This window comes from Pseudophryne corroboree, chromosome 4 (assembly GCF_028390025.1).
Source record: "Pseudophryne corroboree isolate aPseCor3 chromosome 4, aPseCor3.hap2, whole genome shotgun sequence".
In the NCBI taxonomy this organism is placed as follows: domain Eukaryota; kingdom Metazoa; phylum Chordata; class Amphibia; order Anura; family Myobatrachidae; genus Pseudophryne; species Pseudophryne corroboree.
The window spans coordinates 360,603,507-360,618,366 of record NC_086447.1 but is presented as its reverse complement, the minus strand read 5'-3'; the positions used below and the strand labels follow the sequence as shown (position 1 = coordinate 360,618,366).

The following is a 14,860-nucleotide window of genomic DNA, read 5'->3' as shown; positions in this document are numbered from 1 at the left end:
TATTTATGAAACAGCGCAGTGTGTGAACTGTTCGTGTGCTGCTGTTCTGCAGGTGTATCGTGACTGGACAAATGGCACCATTGTGAATAACCGAACTGGAAACTGTGGAGCACCATGTGCCATTGATGTGAGAGGTGAACGTTGACTATGAAGGTGCGTGAGGGTCCGATTGACCTGCTACAGTGGAGCAGCTCACCATCAACATGAACCTGGGGGCTACCAGACGTGTGCCTAAAATGACAGTTCATGCTGTCCGTGCTGCACACGGTGGTTACTCTAGCTCAGAGGTTCTCAAACTCGGTCCTCGGGGGCACACACAGTGCATGTTTTGCAGGTAACCCAGCAGATGCACAGGTGTATTAATTACTCACTGACACATTTTAAAAGGTCCACAGGTGGAGCTAATTATTTCACTTGCGATTCTGTGAGGAGACCTGCAAAACATGCACTGTGTGTGCCCCCGAGGACCGAGTTTGAGAACCTCTGCTCTAGCTATTAGCTGGTGGTTATAATAATGTGACTCAACTGTGTATCTTCTACCCTGAATAAAAGCCTCCTCTTTAATGTACCTTCCATTTATTTATTTGTTTCTGGCATGAAAAAAAATGGCAAATTCTTCTCCCAAATTGGGCTGCATGGTTTACATCATATGTGTGTGAATACAGTTTTTTTAAACTTAAATGTTATATATACTTGTATGAGACGGCTGGGCTGTAGAACGGTACATTCTTGGCCTGTGCCAGCCCCCATTATCTCCACCCCCAGAACATGTGACATCATGATGCCATAAAGAGGAGGCTGGGAGTGCAAGCAGCTTGGCACTGGCTGATTGCCTCCCTAGGTTGCAGAGTGCCATTCAAGGTCCCCAACTGTGCCAGTAATGGTGCAGCTCTATCTGCCTTGATCCTTGGACGACGACAGCACTGGTTATGCACTACAGAGACAACACACAGCTATCTTCTCAGTTCTGGGGTCATTCAGCCCTATGAAAGCAATCATCAATCTGGCAGTGGAAGAAAGAGGTTATTCAGGTACTCACAGCTCTAGAAGACTGGGATACAATACAGTAACAATGGAAAACAATGGAAATGATGGCAGTGGCATGGCTACCTCCAGTTTCACAATCTAGCGACATGAGAAATAGTGAGAGGCAACAGATAGAACATTGCTCCACTCCTGAATCTCACGCTAAAATTACTATTGTAGCTACCTATAATAAAGAAATTGATGGAGAGTGGGGCTTTTATTAAACATTAATGAAGTATTCAAAACACACATGATCCACTCAGCATATGCTAGTAAAGTAATGCTACTATTGATTGGCAGGTGTTACAGCCAATCACACAGTTTCTTCCTAAGGAACAGGGCTGAATGCTGGATTGAAATTAATATTTCTACTTGAAAATTCCTCAGAAAATATTGTCAGTAATAGAAGCTGGTATAGAAGGATGGATACAGCAAGCAGTAGTTGTTGGCTGTACTCTGATTAATAAGGCCTACGAATAAAATATCATCAATTTTGTGTGGGTTTTTAATGCTAATATGTACATATCTCCCAACTGTTTTGGGTTAGGTGGGACAGACCTGATTTGAGGGGACTGTCATGCCGCCACGATCATCTGCACTTTGTCCTAGTTAAGGAACAGTTGGTAAGTATGTACACTGATGACCTTTTAGTGAAACACAGAATTGAAGTTTTTAGTGTCCTGTGCAAAGTAGGCTAGTACATGGACAGTATGATATTGGGTCTTAGCAATGATTCTAATGTTTTCAATTTCACCATATTAACTCACTCTTGTACTACCATTCCAGTGGGTTTCATTTTTATGGTGTTATTTGGTGCATTTATTGTGTTTAATGCCAATGAAACACATTGGGTAAGCTTACAGTGAGCTCAAAAGTCTAGCAGCAAATGCATTTTACAAACATGTAATAAGTGAATAGCCCAGTTGTTCCCAAACTTTTTAAAATCATGGCCCCCTAGAGTATCAGCTGTTTTTTCACAGCACCCCTAGGCCAAAAGTTTCTTATTGAGAAATTTAGAACAAAATATTACATTATGATTAAACTAATTGTGTTTATATGTCATCCCTAGGGTCAGTTGTGTGGTGAGGGGCAAATTTTGCATCTGTTTGTCCGCATAGTTTATGATTGACAGCCACCAGCACTGGTTCTGCCTATTATATTGACCATAAATAATTTTAATTGGTCCTGGACCACCAATCCAAGGCAGCCCTACAAAGTGTCCTGAGGCACCCCAGTTTGAGTACCACTGGTTTAGGAGATTGTTTTTCTTATATAAATGTTCCACAAATGGCACCATGTGCTTGATCTATTCCTGACCTGTTATGGTATAAACCCCATTATCTGGTAGCAAGTGATGCATTTTATAATAATTGCGCTTACAGGCTCTGCATCTATTAGAGTAGTACTGCCACATATTTGCCAAAGTTTATTGGGTGCATGAGTGTGCTGTTTTTTCAAAATAACTTTACAAATCACTTTTATAAAAAAAAAAAAAAATAACTTTTCTACTGGCACAACCCCACAACTACTTTGTTTCCCTGGTGTTGTTGTATTGCTAGTGTTTATTTCCCTGAAGGGTAAACATGCGTTACTTAGATCAATTAAACAGGCATGCGGCGCCCTTGGGTTTTAAGGGCCCTACACACCTAGCAACCCGCTGCCTGATCTGATGGCCGATACGGCAGATGGGCGACCCGGCGGCGCGGGGAGGTGACGGGGGGGGGGGGGGGGGGGGAGTGCAGTTTCTTCACTCCCCCCGTCACCCGGCTCCATAGCACTGCATGCTTGCTAATATGAACGAGATTGTCCATATTGGCCTGCATGTTTAAACAAGCCGGCACCAGCGATGAACGAATGCGGGGCCGCGCATCGTTCATCGCTGGTGCCTACACACTGAAAGATATGAATGGAATCTCGTTCATTAATGAACAAGATCGTTCATATCTTTCACTGGTATCGACCAGTGTGTAGGCAAACAATAAATAATCACCTGCGCTCCTCACTTACGATCAGGCTGCGGAAATCAGACGTGACTTACACCAATCACCAAAACACAATAACAACACAAAAGAGATTTCTGCGCACTGATCAAAGGTATAAGGCACTTTAAAATGAATAGAATAAATAACCCTTACGGGTAATGATGTTTAAAATAAATCAGGTAAAAAAGTCTCAATAAAGTCAATTGTCAAAAAAACTTAAGTTCGTCTTTGTGTTGATAATAAATCAGACTAAAAAATTAAACATGATGTCCCAATAAGATGGTCTTTTCAACAAAGTCAGACATAAAGTCTTTTATCTGGTCTCCTTCTTGGTCCTCCGATCGTTTAAAAACTTGAACGTGATAAAACTTAGATTCAGTCAGCACCACCGTGATTTAATTCTTTGTCTCTGTCCTTAAGCAATGGTACATGAAAGACAAACAACGGGGGATCATAGTGCAGACTTATAAAAAAGTTTATTTAAACACGTATACAGTAAGCTAACACCAGGTGTTTCCTGCGGCCCAGGACTCGGTGAAGGTAAAGCTTAATAGGGGAAGCTTCTTAATTACCCCTATATGCCATAAATTGTGCCTTCCACCGAAGGTCACTGAGGGTACGCATGCTAAGTCTTTTTTTTACTGTATACGTGTTTAAATAAACTTTTTTATAAGTCTGCACTATGATCCCCCGTTGTTTGTCTTTCATGTACCATTGCTTAAGGACAGAGACAAAGAATTAAATCACGGTGGTGCTGACTGAATCTAAGTTTTATCACGTTCAAGTTTTTAAACGATCGGAGGACCAAGAAGGAGACCAGATAAAAGACTTTATGTCTGACTTTGTTGAAAAGACCATCTTATTGGGACATCATGTTTAATTTTTTAGTCTGATTTATTATCAACACAAAGACGAACTTAAGTTTTTTTGACAATTGACTTTATTGAGACTTTTTTACCTGATTTATTTTAAACATCATTACCCGTAAGGGTTATTTATTCCATTCATTTTAAAGTGCCTTATACCTTTGATCAGTGCGCAGAAATCTCTTTTGTGTTGACCAGTGTGTAGGGCCCATACAGCCATACAGGTACAATAAGTACTACTATTGTACAGACATTTACTTCTTCTCCAATTTATTTTATTTAGTTTTCCAGTAGCCGCTAAAGAGTAGTAACAAAGCTGTAAAAATTATAAAAGAGAAAAGAATGCGGCTGGTCAGTTTGTGCCAAAATGCAGAATTGAGACCTTTATTTTACACTTCTAAAGAGGTTTCACTCCTTCTCTATCTGTTTGAGTCCGAAGACATACATTTTCCTGTTAAAATGACATTTTCAATAACCAGCATTTAGTAACAATAATTACAAATTATTACAAAAAACAAAAACATTAATATTATCATCATAGGAGAATTCCAGTAAATGTCATACCAAACTTATTATCCTGAAGCTGCTTCTCTGCTCCTAGTGTCTCCCATCAAATACTCTTCCCAGGAAAATCGGGAGGTGGGTTTTTTAATACCTCTTACTGAGAAGTGAAGTTTTTCTTAGCACATAGGTGGTCATTCCGAGTTGTTCGCTCTGTAATTTTCTTCGCATCGCAGCGATTTTCCGCTAATTGCGCATGCGCAATGTTCGCACTGCGACTGCGCCAAGTAAATTTGCTATGAAGATTGGTATTTTACTCACGGCATTACAAGGTTTTTTCTTCGTTCTGGTGATCGTAATGTGATTGACAGGAAGTGGGTGTTTCTGGGCGGAAACTGGCCGTTTTATGGGAGTGTGTGATAAAACGCTACCGTTTCTGGGAAAAACGCGAGAGTGGCTGGAGAAACGGGGGAGTGTCTGAGCGAACGCTGGGTGTGTTTGTGACGTCAAACCAGGAACGACAAGCACTGAACTGATCGCACTGGAAGAGTAAGTCTCGAGCTACTCAGAAACTGCACAGAAAAATCTTTTCGCAATATTGCGAATACTTCGTTCGCAATTCTGCTAAGCTAAGATACACTCCCAGAGGGCGGCGGCTTAGCGTGTGTACTGCTGCGAAAAGCGGCTAGCGAGCGAACAACTCGGAATGAGGGCCATAGGTACTAATTAACATCCTATAGCCACCATGAATTATAATATATATATATAATGAAATATTATTTAATACCCATTATATTAATGCTCACCTGTTACCTTGCGTATAGGCCAGTGGTTCCCAAACTTTTTTTTAAAATTACAGCACCCTAGAGTGTAAGAATTGTTTTCATGGCACCTCTAGGTCAAAAGTTTCTAATTGAGAAATTCAGAATAGAATATTAATTTAAGTAAACCGTGTTTATCCTTAGGTTAGGTTATTTGGTGAGGGACAAGATTTGCTTCTGTTTGTCCACATATTTTATGATTGGCAGCCACAAGCACTGGTTTTACCCATTACATTGACCATAAATAATTTTAATTGGCCCTGGACCACCAACCCAAGGAACCCCTGCATGTACCCTGAGGCACCCCAGGGTGCCACGGCACGCAGTTTGAGAACCAATGGTATAGGCTATAAAACCATCACTCTCCATGTAAACCTTCTACCTGTTGAAAGTGGATTGTGCTGTTGCACAGACTCTATGTTGCTACTCCTCCAGGGAAGCTTCATTCCCTGTACCCAGAGGGCCACTGATGCTACTACTGTGCATTTATGAAACCATCTTGAGACTGTTGGGAAGATGTATCACAGCTCAGAGAGATATAAAGTTTAGATAGATTAAAGGGTCTATTTACTAAGCCTTGGATGGAGATAAAGTGGATGGAGATAAGGTACCAGCCAATCAGCTCCTAACTGCCATGTCACAGGCTAGGTTTGAAAAGTGACAGTTAGAAGCTGGTTGGCTGGGACTTCCTCCTTCCCCTTTATCTCCATCCAAGGCTTATTAAATAGACGCCAAAGTACCAGCCAGTTAGCTCCTAACTGCCATGTTACAGGCTGTGTTTGAAAAATGATAGCTAGGAGCTGATTGATTTGCACTTTATCTCTCTCCACTTTATCTCTCTCCAAGCTTTGATAAATCTACCCCCTATATTAGAGCTTCACAGTGGTAGACAGTAGTTTGTAACTTACAGTAGCTCAAGTGAGACCTGAAATTACCTGCTGACATAACCGCTGTTCCAGCTTCCTGCACCGCTACCTGTTACCTACATACTGTACACTCACTGGCTGGCTGGTAAGCTCTATGACACCCTGCTCCGCTCCAACTACCAGTGAATACATCTGAACCTGCTTTATCTTCAAGTAAAACCACTCCACTAGTTAAGTAACTGGGCTGTCTGTAGTTGTAGGGCATCTGATACATCCTCAAGCCTGTACACACATATTTCCATCACTAACAAGTACAAAACGCTCTGCTCCCAAAGTCCCCATTTAATTTACTATTTCAGCTACCTGAAATGGATTAAATTAATTAATGAGAAGGGTTTTTAAAATCATTACTAATTCAGCAGTGATAATGAAACTGTAATAGTAAATTAAATGGGAGGTTTAAGGGCAGAGCAATTTGTAGTGGATGGAAGGATCACGTTAAACTTTTATTAGTCTGCATGTAATTTCCATGCAAGAGATCGGGGGTTAAAAATTCCATGGTGCCCTTGACTTATTTATTTATTATTTATTTATTAACAGTTTCTCATATAACGCAGCATATTTCGTTGCACTTTACAATGGAACAAAATTATTAGAACAAAACTGGGTAAAAACATAGCGGTAGGAAGGCTCCAAAAACAATAGCAGAGATCTAATAAATGTATAAAATGAATTAGAAAAATAAAGATACATTTACCTAAGCAAACAATTTACAATTTTTATATTGTACTAGCCAAAACAGACCAGTCAGTAAGAGTAGTAAAAAACCCAGTGCAATTTAGAAAATTGATTGGGGTTCTAATGTGACTTGGCCTGCAATGTGATAGTGTATGAAGAACAAATGGCTTACCCTGATGACGTATCTGGAAGAATTCTTGTCATCTAAGTTGACTGTCAATGAGAAGAAGACTGCAGTGCTGTAGACTCCTTGAGTTTTGAAGAGCAATTCATTAAAGTCCCACTTGGTTTTGGAGTATTCTGGCAAATCCCAGCCTCCACAGTCCTCAAGAACTTGACGCATTGGGAGGGCTCCCAAACGGTCAATCTCTCTCATGTTTAGGCAAGATCTGAAGAACTCTTTTACCTTCCTCTCAGAAGACCCTCTGTACTTCCTTCTCACTGGTTGTAGGAGAAGGTGCTGCAGCTTATCTTCATTCTGCTCCCCAATGGCTGCAATGGTGCCATAAATCAGCTTGTCCTCTGGTATACGGTGCCTCCTCAGCCAACCACCACAAGCGAATGAGTAGAAGTCGGTGCAAGGTGGTATTGTTGGATCTATGTTGTTGCTAATAAATTTGGAAGCCCTCATAAAAGCTTTTCTTTCCTGGCACTCTTCTAAGCACTGTCCATCCTGCTCCATAGCCAGATACTTCAACACCAACATACATCCTAAAATGACACACAAACCAGCTACAAAAACCAGCCCAGAGAGCAGGCAGGTCTCCCTCCTGCTCCATCGTGGGATTCCTTTTGGCTGCTTTTTGGAACTCACCTGGATGTTAAATCCATTGGAGAGTGTGCTGCTGCTATTATACTTGCTGACATACTTGACTTCCTGGAACTCATCATAGTGAGCTGTCAGAGAATAGGTTTTTTCCATGACTGTCAAACTGACATCCAAATACTGTGAAAGCTGAAGTTGGAGAGTAGAATGTGAGAAAGACAAGTCTCAATGTTTCTGCAGAGTGAGCTGAATTAATGTTGCTGCTCAGATTGAGGAATGAGAAAGCAGTTTTATTTCTTATTTTGTGTTCTCGAATCTCTGTTACAGGAACCTGCAAAACGACATAAGATTGTATCACACACTGTGACAATGGAAACTCTACTTTTGTTCTAATTCACAGGTCATCCATTGTGTCAGTCTAGCATACTTTACCAGATAGACATGTGCGCAGAATCCCATGGTTTGGTTCTAATTTATCATTGTGTTTTGGTTTTAGTTTTGGTGAAACTACCCTCAAGTGTTTTGGTTCAGTTAAAAATCGATAATCATTGATAAAATTTGATAAAAACAACCAAAAAAATACAGAATTTTTGTCAATTCTCAAAACCCCAAATTCTGACTTATACAGTAATTCAAATTATGAACTGCGGGAAGATCTGAACCAGGACTCGATTCAGAATGAATCTCCCCAGGAGATCCAGTCTGGATTTTGGGTCGTTTCGGGTACACAAAATTAGGGTAGATTCACATTTGTGGAAAAGTGAACCGCACATCTGTAATACCAGTTTAGTCCTTATGGCATTAGTGCTTAGGGTACCAATACCTGCATGACATACATACCTAGGGCAATGATGAGCCTTCACATGTGGCACTCACCTACTGTACAGCCAGTTATACGAGGGTGTATAATAAGAAAGTAAATCAATAAGTAAAAAAAACAAGAACTCTCATGTGTAATGTTCTCTATTTCATTCTAATTTCAAGAGCAGGCAGTCCACTGCTTCCTGCCACGGCCATTAGACTGCGCCTCATATCAGTCATACTGTCCCAACATCAGTTGTAAGATGGCGAGGCTGGTGGAAAATTGGTCAAACATTGAAGTGGGTAGAGTGATCAGGTATATTGGGGTGCTTTATAAATGGGACAAGTGTTTTTAGGCTTGCAGGTGGGAGTAATCAGTCTGTTTCCACTTTTTTAAACTCCCCTAAATTGACTCAAAAATATACTTATACCCATTTTTATGTACCCCAAATTTAATGAGAGCATTTATTTTGCTGAAAAAATAGCTTTTTTCAGCATTAAAAAAAATGCATATAACAACCATTTGATCCAATTTAATGACACCAATTAGTTATATTATGGGCACTAATAGACTTCTATAATGTTTTCCGATATTGGTTTGGTGTAAGGTCCCCCCATTCCCTTACCGCAGCCTAAACTTACCCCCCCCCCCGCAACCTCACTCCCGCGGTGTAGCCCTAACCCTCCCCAGGGGTGCCTAAACCTAACCCCACCCTCCCCGCAGCCTAAACCTAGCCCTCCCCTTTCCCACAGCCTAAACCTAATTTTATATATGTGTGTTTGTGTGACAAAGAATGTCCCAAGCACTGTGCATGTGTGTGTACAGTATGTACGCACATACACACATGCATGGTGCTTTTTATGGTACAGATTGAGTCTCCCATATCCAAAATACTCGGAAACAGAAGTATTTTAGATATCAGGATTTCCTTATTTTGGAATGTTTGCATACCATAATGAGATATTTTAAGGATGATACCGAAGTCTAAACGCAGAATACATACTATTTACCAGCGTCCGGGAGGGCGGCTGTCAAGATATATCTTCTATATTTGTTTGTATATTGTGGGGTTAATCTTACCCCTGTGTAATCTCAATTGTTCTAAACCTGTGTCAGCTGCTCCTTAGTAATTTATCAGCCAGTGTCAGGTGACTAGTGTACCTTTAAAAGCCATAAGATATGTGGCAGGTATACCTTAAACCTAGTGGGCATATTTGCAGTTATATTATGTGTGATACAGTTGCCAGGTTTTAATTTTTAAGACTTTGTGATAGTGTAGGACCTGCATGAAGGTGGGGTACCTTGGCGAGCGGTTTGCAGGCTTCCGTGCATTGGCCAATTCACTAACTAAACCCCCATCATTTATTTATTGATGTTGTGAGGACAAGTGAGCTTGCTATGGTGAGTGCTGAATTTTCTATTTGTATGTATTTGGGTAGGTGGCCATGGGCTGCATGCACCCCAACCTATGAGTGGTGAGTGCAGACACTGCACCCCGCTTCTGGGGTGGCGAGTGCTGTGGTTTTATATTTGTTTGCATACCATAATGATATCTTAAGGATGATACCGAAGTCTAAACGCAGAATACATTTATGTTTCATATACACCTTATACACGAAATACATACTATTTACCAGCGTCTGGGATGGCGGCTGTCAAGATACCGACAGCGGCATCCTGGCTGCCAGTATGCCAGCAGCAGTGCGAGAGCTACAATTGTAGGCTTGCTGCGCTCACCTCGTTGCTGGCACGGTTATATTCTCCCTCTATGAGTGTCATGGACACCCACAGATGATGAAAAGTCTGTGGCGCCGGTATTTCTCCGCCTGACGGGATTCTGACATTGGCATTGTGACTGCTGGGATCCCGACAGGTGGACTCATGATTGCATCCCTTATAAACATATCCTGATGGTAATTTAATATAATATTTTTAATAATTTTGTGCATTTGACAAAGTTTGTGTACATGAAACCATCAGAAAGCAAAGGTGTAGCTATCTCAGCTGCATTCAAAAATTCTTTATTTCAAAAAAGTGGATATGAGAGACTCAACCTGTACATTAAACAGATCTGACACGGACACAATCTTTTACAGACGTGCCCTAGGCCCCCGTAAAGCCTCAATCTGACTCTAACATCATAAGATTTTTGTTTTATTCAGTAGCAGTGAAGGTAAAATTATTATTATAAGTATTAGTATTATCCTTTATTTATTAAGGCTAGCCTTTGTTTAACTTCTGCATTAATGATTCTTGGCAGCCTTACAACCTGCTGTTGCCCATAGCTTTTTCCTCCTTGGACTACTGTCAGTAAATACTCACCATGGCTGACTTGCGCACACCACAAGCCTTGCCATTTCAGAAATGCTCTCAGTTATACCCCTTTCATACCAAAAATGCAGGGACTTACCCGGGAATACAGTCCTGGGATCATGCAGGGACATTCCCGGGTTGGGCCCCGCTTACACCAGCATTTGGAGCCAGGACGTCCTGGGTCGGCACCTTTCATACTGAACCCGGGATGGCCCAGCATTTTATGAGAATGTCATTAGAAATGGCCTTTTTTAGGCACACAAAGATGAGGTCATTACAGAGAGGGAGGGAGAGAGTAAGGGAGGGCAGGTTAATTGTGCACGTACTGTGCCCCCTCCTCTTCTCTGACCGATCAGTAATGTTATTCCAGTCACATCACACTTCTCCTGCAAAGGCAAGAGGACTGCAGCCGGGAGCATGTGTCTGCCTGGCAGCGCAACAATACTGACGCACTCCATTTGTGATAGAAATTGCATTTCTGCTACGCCCCCTGCTGATCCATCCCACCGACACCCACCACCAGCCAACCACAGCCACACACATGCCAGGTAGGGCAGTTACAGACAGCGCAGCACATACACACGTCTGCTGGTGCCTGCTGAAAAATCACAACATCAGAGAGGGCTGCCCTGCATAGCCAATCAGCAGCAGCAGAGGCAACCCGGGAAGGAGGGACAGGTCCCTGCACCATTCACACTGTCCAGGATCCTGGGAAGGTCCCGGGAACAACCCTGGTACACAGCAGGGTTGAAATGCCAGGGCATGGTTCCCAGGATTTTGTCCTGGGACCCTTTCATACCCGGGTTGTTGCTGGGGTCAACCCGGGAAAATAGGCTGGTGGGAAAGGGGTATTACCTAGCCATAATGATTTGACCCTTATCAAAGTTCCTGACTAGGGGTACCTAAAGACAGCATTCCATCTAATATATCATGGACATTGACATGTGCCATTGGCCAAGATTTATCAAGCCTTGGAGAGTGATAAATTGCACGGTGATAAAGTACCAACCAATCAGCTCCTAGCTGTCATTTTTCAAACACAGCCTGTAATATGCCAGTTAGGATCTGATTGGCTGGTACTTTATCACTGTGTACTTTATCACTCTCAAAGGCTTGATAAATCTAGGCCTTTTTGCTAGGAGAGAGTCAATGTAATTCACTTCCATGGGAGTGATCATCGTAGTTTGATTCATTGATGTATATTACTGTATGTATAGCATAACTTTCTTTTGCAGAATAACATTTTCAATTTAAGGGGCTCATTTATTAACAAGTGATAAAACTTGTGAATGAAAAAACTTGTTGCGTATGATAAATGGTCTCCAGCCAATTATCTCCTTTCATGTGTTCAGCTCCTGTCATGTGTTTGAAAAATGACAGTTGGAAGCTGATTGGCTGGAACATGATTTATCATATACAAGTTTTATCATTTACAATGAGTTTTATAACTTGTTGATAAATGGGCCCCTATGTTTTACACTGATCTTAAAGTGCACTTATTTGCTAGTCACTGTATTGAATAATAATGCAGCCTGTCAATTGATTAATGAGTCTATTTTTTAATTAACACATTGTGGGGGTTTATTTATCATAGACATAAGCATAAACATTATTTCCAGCCTTTTGGATGAATGTCAGTCAGCTGCCCTTGCAAAATCTTATTGTTAAATTCCAGAGAGAAAAGATTTTTTGTTATCACTGTATTTCGCAGGAAATTAGTAGACTTTTTCCAGTTCAGTTTCGCCATAGACCAAGCAAAGCATACTGGACATTTCCATATTTTGTTTTGCAGTTGTACTGTGTGACAAAGGGGGTAATTCCAAGTTGATCGCAGCAGGAAATTTTTTAGCAGTTGGGCAAAACCATGTGCACTGCAGGGGAGGCAGATATAACATCTGCAGAGAGAGTTAGATTTGGGTGGGTTATTTTGTTTCTGTGCAGGGTAAATACTGGCTGCTTTATTTTTACACTGCAATTTAGATTGCAGATTGAACTCACCACACCCAAATCTATCTCTCTCTGCACATGTTATATCTGCCTCCCCTGCAGTGCACATGGTTTTGCCCAACTGCTAAAAAATTTCCTGCTGCGATCAACTTGGAATTACCCCCAATGTTTTATGACTGTCTCCTAGTGTGTCTCATATTAAACAGCTAATAATGGAGGAATACATGGAACATTGGGGATTTTATCTATGCAATAATCTAAGGTACATACAGTATTTAAAACACACAAAACCTTATAAGTGTATCATAAATAACTAATGTCAGTAGGAGCCAGTTAGAGTTAGGGAAGAAGGGGCGGTTTGAAAGATGACATTTTTCATACAGAGACCTGGGGGAAATAGAACACTTAAAAAAAAAATCAATGTTACATATAGTCCAATGAAAGTACAGGGATTAATGAAGCACGTCCCCCTCTCACTGACCAGAATTCTAATTGTCAAAGAGCTGAATCTGATCCTGCACTAGATTTAACCGTTGTGCCCTTAAAATTTGCAGGGTAAACATTAGCAGACTTTGGGTATGTGTAGAACTACTGCTCCTATGTGGCTGTAGGTATTCTCATAATGGAGAGATATAGAAAGGGGTAAACACATACTGTATTTCAATTATCACTGCCAGATTTCCCATGCCTGTGCTAAGGTATGATTCACGGGTGGTATTCATGTGACCGGCGGTCGGGAGACCGACAGTCACATGACCTCCACCGACATTCTGCCCCCTCACTATCCCGATGGTCGGCATGCCGACCAACAGGGACTATTTCCACTCGTGGGTGTCCACGACACCCATAGAGTGGGAATAGAAACCGTGGCGACTGCAGGTCGCCACCGAGCCCGCAAGGGGCTTGCTGCACTCACCCCTCCCCGCCTGGATCCTGGCGTCGGTATGCTGCTGGGATCCCGCTACACCCATGAATCACCACTGAGGCAGGCATTTGTCTGGCTCATCTTTCCCTTTTAACTTGCTTGGTATCAACTAATACCCCTTTCAGATTAAAAAGCCAGGTCGTATCCGGGATTTTGTACACATGTCCAGCCCGGCTGAGACCCCTTCCAGACAGGTGGCTAGACCCGACTTATTTCCATGTCGGCAACGTCACTGCACACAGGTGCAGTGCCGGCACTTGTACATGAGATCATCTCTAAGCGCCGGCTCTTTCTATGCTGTAAACGGGTCCCGGGTTGGATCGAGGCGGGTTACCTGCTTACGTTGAGCCTTACCCAGGTTTATGTCCAATAGTCAAAGTCCAGCTTGATTCAGGCAAAACCTGGTGAGGAAATCCCGAAGCAGACATATATCTCTCTCTGGAAGTGGGTCATGTTGGCACTTCTGATAATAGCATACTGCTTGCAGTCATACCTGCCAGTCAGAGTACAGACACCGGAATCCTGACACTGCTTGGAATACCGACGCTGGGATCCCAAACGAATGTCTGTTGGGACTGCAGAAAAGTAATCCGCAGTGAGGGGTTAGGTTCAGGCTGTGGGGTAAGGGTTAGGGGTAGACTGTGGGGGTATAGGGTTAGGCACCACCGGGGAAGGTTAGGCACCACCGGGGAGGGGGGACTAGGTTTAGGTGCCACCAGGGAGGGTTAGGGTCGGCTGCAGGCAAGGAAGATTAGGGGTACCATACTTACCTAGTGGGTGTCGGGATCCTGAGCGTCGGGATGTCGCTGTCGTTATTCTGACTGTCAGCATCCCAAGCGTTGGGATCCCGATACCATCCCGTGCCAGCTATATGGGTGCTTAAGAACCTCCAATTTTTGTACTGCCTCTACCCATGACCATGTCTATGCATTTCATTCAAATAGGGGGATCTTATGCTTGTATGACAAGAGGGAGTTCACGGAGATCCTGATCTCTGTTCTGTAATCTCTTTGGCAGGAGCTGAGGACAGAGAGGGCAATTCAGAGATGGACGCAGCCACACGTCTGTACGCAGCAGCCATGACCATCTGATCTGTGCACGCGCACCAGCCGCATCCTGGAGGGTTGTGTTTCACGATTGTGGCGGCCAAAATAGGGGCGTGTCGTAAGCATTTTCTGGGCAGCTGCGTGACGTCACACGCAGTCGCTGCTATAAAAAAAATGGCGGTGTACTGCCTACCAGCGCAGGCAGTGGTCGTCCTTAAATCGATGCATCCACAATTAAATTGCGGACGTGTAGTGAGGTGG

General features: G+C 42.5%; 1 protein-coding gene across 1 annotated transcript in view; it reads right to left on the bottom strand.

Annotated features, from left to right (window-relative positions):
• The window catches only part of ECEL1 (endothelin converting enzyme like 1), a 192,538-nt gene that overhangs the window by 167,210 nt on the left and 10,468 nt on the right, over positions 1 to 14,860 (bottom strand). The window contains exon 2 of the mRNA XM_063916541.1: positions 6,973 to 7,897. Coding sequence (XP_063772611.1) covers positions 6,973 to 7,722 — 750 coding nt within the window. The 5' untranslated portion in view covers positions 7,723 to 7,897. The remainder of the gene's footprint in view (positions 1 to 6,972; positions 7,898 to 14,860) is intronic.